The 7,275-nt window shown below is 41.4% G+C and overlaps 1 protein-coding gene across 1 annotated transcript; it reads right to left on the bottom strand.

Moving 5' to 3' along the window:
- Nucleotides 1-306: 306 nt before the first annotated feature.
- Nucleotides 307-7,009, bottom strand: cyp1a (cytochrome P450, family 1, subfamily A). Its single transcript, XM_066702023.1, has 7 exons — nt 6,845-7,009; nt 3,407-4,289; nt 2,980-3,106; nt 2,598-2,687; nt 2,354-2,477; nt 1,925-2,011; nt 307-1,658 (listed from the first exon to the last, which is right to left on the bottom strand). Exons 2-7 carry the CDS (start codon nt 4,244-4,246, stop codon nt 1,361-1,363), a joined length of 1,566 nt encoding a protein of 521 aa, XP_066558120.1. The 5' UTR covers nt 4,247-4,289; nt 6,845-7,009; the 3' UTR covers nt 307-1,360.
- Nucleotides 7,010-7,275: the final 266 nt, after the last annotated feature.

Below are 7,275 nucleotides of genomic sequence, written 5' to 3'. Positions count from 1 at the left end.
CTCAGATATTGAATTTTGAAGTAGAAAATTAGGAAAGAGAAAAGTATTTTTGAGATTATTTATTCTCATGTAAAATGGTCCATGCATTTTAAGTAAAATGATGCACTGTTAATTTTAAAACATTTACTGTCAAATCTTACACCTTTTTAATAAATAAGCATAGTTGATCTTTAATTCAGAGAGTTTGAAATCTTGATTGTGTCACAAGGACCTTCTCTACAGTATCTGGGAAAAAAGACCCATCTTTTCTTGGTGCTGGAACTCTTCTAGCAGAATCAATACCCAAACAAGTGACAAGAGACAACGTTTATATTTAATATATTTTATTATCTCATAGAGATTAAATGTTTTTTAAAACTATATTAATAAGCAGTATGTCATTGTAGGTTGCAATCTTCATAAATACACATCTGTGGAGACAACTTGATATACACAGAGGGAAAAATATAGCTTTTAAGTTTCTCCTTAATGTAAGTTTAATTGCAAAACTAACAATCTTTGTTTTTAATCCTTCATTAATGCATAACAAAATAGGCATATTAAATACAAAGAACATAAGTACTGTTGAATAATTCTAAATGGAAGAAAAATATTCAATAATTAGTGGTAATGTGGTTTATAAGGCATAATTCACAGTCCCTTATCCCAAAATATCTTAACTACTGGTACAGAATTATGGAGGAATAGGAAAACCACTCCAGTTAGTGTGCTTTTAAATACAGAAGTATACATCACATTCTGGGATACAATTCACTCAATGCAGAACAAATATACAGTGTTTTCAACCACATTTTTATCCTTTAAACCTTTAAACATTTAAAGTTTAATAATCAGGCTTCAGCTCAACTGCTGTACAATGTTTGACCAAACCTGGCAAAAGTGAACCACTAGGTAACAATGACTGAACTTTACTGAACTGATCTCCTTGTTCTCATAGAATCCCTGCCATTCTGCACAACATAAACAAAACCTTTCAGAACCTGTACTGAAATTATGATTGTCAATGTAATTCCTTTAATGGTTTAAAATGTTGGAAACCAGTCTATTTACATTGAATTAACCGACACCATATTCTTGTCATGGGTTTGGACTGGACTGGACTGGAAGAGTCTCATACAAAGTAGAAAATGCAGGACAAGACAGACTAAAATCTACCAAGTCCTCTTTCCTGGCCTATTTCAAGATGCAGAAAGACAACTCTTCCTGAGTAGCTAAATATATCAACCTCCTCAGACAGCCAACATAAAGCACTGCTCTGGAGCAGCGAAAAGAGGCCACAGACACTAGACTCTGCAAGTGCAGTGAAAGCAAGGGAACTAAGCTGCCCACTGGGCCAACTCCTTGTCAAACTCCTTGTGGTTCACTCTTGGGTGCGATTTCTCAAGGTGGCACGCAGGTGGCAGCGCTTGTGCTTCATCGTCAGCCCATACTCTGGTGTCATGTCCAGCTCGTGGCCGGGCAGGGTGTGGATCGTCAGCTTGTGCAAGAGAATGGCAAGGAAAAGGAAGACCTCGGTGCGTCCGATGGATTCCCCAAGGCACCGCCGCTTGCCCAGACCGAACACCATTACTTTCTCTGCCTCTATCTTGTTAACGCTTCTACCGTCATCATTCAGGAAGCGCTCTGGGTTGAAGGTGTTGGGCTCCTTCCACATTTTCCTATGGAAAAAAATCAACGCATTGGGAAACTTATAGATTTTTATAGGTTGAAAGATTTTAATTTTAAATATTCATAATTTGTTTATTAATGTTATGCATTACTTCAAATGCCGAACAGTTTAACATCTACCAGAAATCTTAAGCACCAGTTGTGCAACAGCATAACTAAAGGAGAGACTCCAGATGCCAAATCATGATGAGGCATAATGGAAAGGTCTTTCAATGCTGAAATAAAATCAAAATAATGCTCATAGAAAAACACTTACGGGTCATGGTTAACCTGCCACTGGTTAACGAAAATGCAGGTATCCTTAGGAATGAAGAAACCATTGAGGGCGGTGTCTTTAGTGGTGCTGGAATGGAACAGAGACTTTGTCAGCTTATGTCATTTATGCCACGATTTAAAACAGGGGGTCGAAGCAAACCATTTTCAAACATTGTGCAACATCTTTGAAACACGGGCTGTTCTACAAAAACAATAAATGTGTGGAATGATCTGCCTTTAGCGTTCAGAGGATGGTGGAGAAACAAACTATTAAATAAACTATTTATGAATGAAGATGAAGAAGTTCCTTATCTGTGGCAACACGATTGCTTGAGCCCAACATGTTTGTGTTTCAATACATCAGCCCAGAGCAGGCCGGAGAGGGGTCTCGGTGGGGCCTAGCAGGTGCCCAGACATCGAATACACTCACCTGTGAGGGATGGTGAAGGGCAAAAAAGAGGAGTGACGAAAGATCTCCAGAATAAAGGCTTCCAGGTAAGGTAGGTTGGGTTTGTCAGATATCCTGGGACCAAGTTCCATGTCCACATTCTCATCTGGAGAGCAGGAAAGAATAGTGACCACAGGTTATTGTTCAATCAAAAGGCATAGGTGGAACAGGTGATAGTTTATATGCTTTCAATGAAATGGCTAAAAACAAAACCGCTCTGTCTTACCAAGTTCATTTTGGATCTTTTTCTGGATGTCAGGATGGACAACCAAGTACACAAGAGACCAGGAGAGGGCAGTGCTAATGGTGTCAAAGCCTGGGAGAAGAAGCAATAGACACAGCTTTGTTAAATCAGGGAAGTCCAAACAGCAGGTCTCACCATGACATTCCGATATACCAGTTCAATCACCATCTTGAGTTTCCATCTACTTTGTATGATTATGTAGCCTATGTATTACAGATAAGACACATGAATGCTGTAAGTATTTTACCAGAAAAAATAACATTTCAAAAACATTTGAAAGAATGAGCAAGGGTTGAATACCCCTGGACTGGATTGCTTATCCACGTACATTCCCTTCAATTAAATAATTCTACCAATAACTCACCAGCACCAAAGAGGTCGTTCACAATCCCAACAATTTTCTCATCAGAGACTTGAACATTGGCGTTCTCATCCACTTTTTTGTCCTGGCAGTGGTCAATCAGCGAGTCGGTGATGTCACGAATGTTGCTCTGGAAAATGGGGACAATTCTGAATAAGTTCTAGAGCATTTGGTTTAATCTCACCTCACTTGAGATGTCTCGGCACTTTACTGAAAATCCTTGTTAATTTGTAAAGTGGCATCAGAACAAGAGCAAAAAGATAACCACTTAATTGTTGTTATGTGAACAAAACAATATTTATTCTTGTTAAGACCCACGAACCAAGATGTGTGGTTTTTACTTACAAATTGCATCTCTGCACTCATCAACATTTCTGTTGTGCAACAATTACTGATTTTATTCAAGTGTCCTTAAAGTAAGCCCCCTCACCTTGTCGAAGGTGTTGTAATGCTCGTTGACAATCTTCTGCACGAAGGCGTTGAATCGGCTATTGATGTCTAGGAAGACACGCATTGTCCGGTTGGGCAGGAAGCGAAGGAAGGGGATGAAATCGGCCGGGTTGCCGCTGCCGACCACCCGCCCGAACTCGTCGCTCAGGTTGACCAGTTGCAGCAGCTCCTGGTGGTCATGGCTGTAACGGCGGCCGAAGCACATGCCGCAGATGACGTTGGCCACGGACACCACGACGTAGCGGAAGGGGTCGAAGCTGCCGCTGGTCTCCATCACCTTGCCAAGCTGCTGTACCAGGTAATCACCCTCTTTGCAGATGTGCTCCTCCAGGACACACGAGTAATTGGTGCTGCTGCTCTCGATCATGGAGAAGGAGCGCAGGGCGTTCATGGCCAGCTTGCGCCGGGCGCGCCACACCCCGGCCTGGTCTGTGCTGAAGGCCAGGCTCTTGCCGTCATTGATGAATTTGAAGCTGTAGAGGTCGGGCCTGCCGGAGAAGTCATCGCCTTGCTTGATGAGCGCCTGGCGCACTGTCTCCTGGCCACTCAATACCACTACCGGGCGCATCCCGATTTGGATCTGCATTACATCGCCATAGCTCTCGCTCATCTTCGTCAAGGTCAGATGGGGGTTTTCTAGCAGCTCCATCACATTGCCAATGATGGGGAGCGGTTTGGGGCCGGGGGGGCGGCGCAGCCCTGCGGGGATCTCTTTGCGCAGGAGGCGGAGGAACAGGTAGACCACGCAGAGCGTCACCATGGCGATCAGGCTCTCACTGACTGTGATCGGCCCCAACATGGGCAGACTGAGGAGGGCCATGCTGACTTCTTGGCAAACTGAACAATTACTTCTCTGGAATTACCTGGGAGAAGTAAAAATGAAAGTGGGTTTGAAATGTGCCTCAGCGGATGGGATCATGACAAATGCAAGGGTATTGGAAAATTGTTCCTGTCCTCTCAAACTTATTTTAACAGTCTAGTCCAGTGATTCCAGCTGTCCTGCTGGTTTTCGTTCCAGCCGAGATCTTAATTGCTTAATTGAATCCTTAACAGTGCAATATAAAGAACTCCACTATATCATTTGAAGCTTGACTGTAACAAAAAACAGCAGGACAGGGGGTACTCCAGGATCAGTTTGGGAATACCAGGTATAGTCTATAGCCTATTTGCGCTCCTTGTGTTTTCATTTTGGGATATTTGTATGTAGAGCTAACTAACCTCTATCCAAATAGTTTCATAAGCTCTCCGGGATAAGCTATGGAGGTTCAAAGCTAAGGGTATGAATTTTCTACTAGACACCTATTAATTGTAGACGTTATATTCAATAGAGACCCAACGTATTAGTACTTCTTTTTGCAGCTATAGCTCAGTTCCTTGCAGTGTACAATAGGCTATAGTGCTCTTTTATACGTCACTTACAGATACATTCTTGTTTCAGCATGAATGAAAAGAACATTAGAAATAATTCACTAATTTATATTTATGGAATATTGCCAACGATTGCAAAATAAATCCTGCAGGTAAGATTAGCTGGGAACAATGTAAAGAAAAAATAAAGTTACACAATACGGAATTATGGTGAGTGAAAATGCGGGCACTTTTTAAAAAAAGGTTAGAACTTCATGGAAATTGATTTTCAGAGCCTATTATTTCTTCATAGAGTTAAAAAGATTCTTTGCTGCGGTTTCTAAAAAAGTATTCAGGGAGCTTTCATCCTTCTGCAAGTCATTCCATACAATAATTTAATTAGGCCCACGGATTACACAGCAAAGTGGATAATTGACACAGGTAGATTATATTTTCCCATGCAAAACATATAATCCAAGAAACCGCTATAATACAAACAAATACAAACGCCAGTCACTTGTTCTATTGAGGAAAGTCAGGCCCGGGACGAGTAGGCTATATTCTGGTGTTAATGCCAAATAATCTCTACCCGGGGTTCATGGGGCAGAGACCCTTGACCTGTACCCGCCTCACTAACACACTTTACCCCAAAGCACCGACCAAAGACCGATCACCACTGGATCTGGACACCTGTCACTCACTTGCTGGCTCAATCTCGAGTAGTATGCAAAAACAAAAGTAGCGTACTCCCTTTATTGTGCCTCAGAAGTAGTTCACTCCCTCTGGCATTTGTAGCAATAGATATTTATTTTTGCAAGCGAGCTCTGCATCAGGTAATGCGATACGGTGGCGGAACCTTTACAAACAACTTCACAAGCCAGTGTGCACGATGCCCAAATGTGTGCCCATACCAAATCAAATATTTGACCAAATTTACCAACCGCAAATCACGATTCCCAATACTCGTCAGTAACTTATTTCCCTGACATACACGTTTATTCTGCTTAGTGTAAATCTGTCATCAGATAATGTCCGTAATTAGCGCTTGGCACGTGTTTCGTGGCAGTTCTGATTCATTATTCTTATTATTTTTTATTTCTTGGCATATACCTTGCCACATTAAAATGAGCACCGCCAAATTACTATAAACATTATACATATCTATATCCCTCCGTCGTTGCTAATCCAATCCTGATACATTTTGTATGAATTGAATTGATTCGTTTTATCAAGTTTTAATCGTGATGTTTTTAGACCAATGCAAAAAAAAAAAAAAAAATTAAGACTAGTAGGAAGACTAGTGTTAATTAAATATGCAGAGCCTATTTGCGTTACAGGTACAGTTGCGGGGACACTACTGCTTCTCAATCTGACTCGTCAAGAGCGAAAATGCATGCAAGTGCTGTGCTAACCGGTGCTCTGATTTACTGTTGAATACCTTAAGTGCAGCGCAGTTTTACGATTTGCCCTATGCGTATACAGTGCTGTGCTACATAACTATGCTATGTTTTCTGTCAAGTTGCTTGAACTTGCATGTTTCACTTTTCTCAAACTATTATTCAGATACTCTTTATTAAGCTTGTACGATCCTTAACATTCAGTCACACGCAGATCATACTAGCCCTAAATGGTCTGGGAATAAAACGAGTTCAATGGAAGAAGCCCAGGAAGCCAGCCTCAGTGCGCGCAGTTATCCGCTGTCTGGGTGACCTGTATGCTACATGCATGGACGTCTCAGTTTCATATGAACGTGTTTTTTTTTTCTTTCTTTCTGTCTTTTAACTAAAGCACCATCGCTCCCCTATTCTTTGTATGTCAAAAGTGCGTTGTATCGTTATAACAGTTTTTGAATAGGCTAAATGTGAAGTATTTTCTAAATTAGGTTGTGTTTTGCATGCCTGTACAACAGCATATTTCTGCAGCATTCAGGGGCTACACTACATCCATCTGTACTGAAGATGTAAACATAATGAATGATTTAAGTTTCACGATTCTGAAGATAAATGTTTCATAAAAATGCATTGCATTGCATCTAAGCTCTTAACTGGTACAAGTGTCAAATCATAATTACCTTGGCTATTGCCCCGCTGGCGTCTCAACTCTCTGGTGCAAAGCGGTATTAAAGTCGGAAGGTCTGCAGTCAATAGAGCGGTCTACAAAGGGATCTGTTGGAAAGCTTTGTATGTTTTTATTGTTTCTTCTCTCCTCTATTTGGTTGTGAAAATTTAGACGAGGATCAAGTCTTTTATAGAGCTCTGCTCATCCGGATTGGCTAGTCGGCTCATGACGTCACAGGCTGGCGTCTGCTGGAGCTTCAGTTTTCCAACTCCCTGCGGCACAGTTTTTGACTTGATGAACAGACTCATTAAAGGGCATCAAAGAGGAGATCAGTGCGAGAAAGACCGTCCTGATCGGGAGACAGCAGTGCTAATGTGCTATACATGATTACAATACGTCTTGCTCTACAGGAGCTTGGCTTTGACATGTTTCTCTTTGATTAGG

This window comes from Amia ocellicauda, chromosome 4 (genome assembly GCF_036373705.1).
Source record: "Amia ocellicauda isolate fAmiCal2 chromosome 4, fAmiCal2.hap1, whole genome shotgun sequence".
Taxonomy (NCBI): domain Eukaryota; kingdom Metazoa; phylum Chordata; class Actinopteri; order Amiiformes; family Amiidae; genus Amia; species Amia ocellicauda.
This window is presented reverse-complemented; position numbering and strand designations above follow the sequence as displayed.

Excerpts from the sequence above, each read along its gene's own strand:
- cyp1a (XM_066702023.1), bottom strand. The coding sequence starts at position 4,246 with ATGGCCCTCCTCAGTCTGCCCATGTTGGGGCCGATCACAGTCAGTGAG. Across the intron at positions 3,107-3,406 it reads ATTACAACACCTTCGACAAG|AGCAACATTCGTGACATCAC; the intron begins GTGAGGGGGCTT and ends CCCATTTTCCAG. Across the intron at positions 2,478-2,597 it reads AAAGATCCAAAATGAACTTG|ATGAGAATGTGGACATGGAA; the intron begins GTAAGACAGAGC and ends CCTGCTCTCCAG.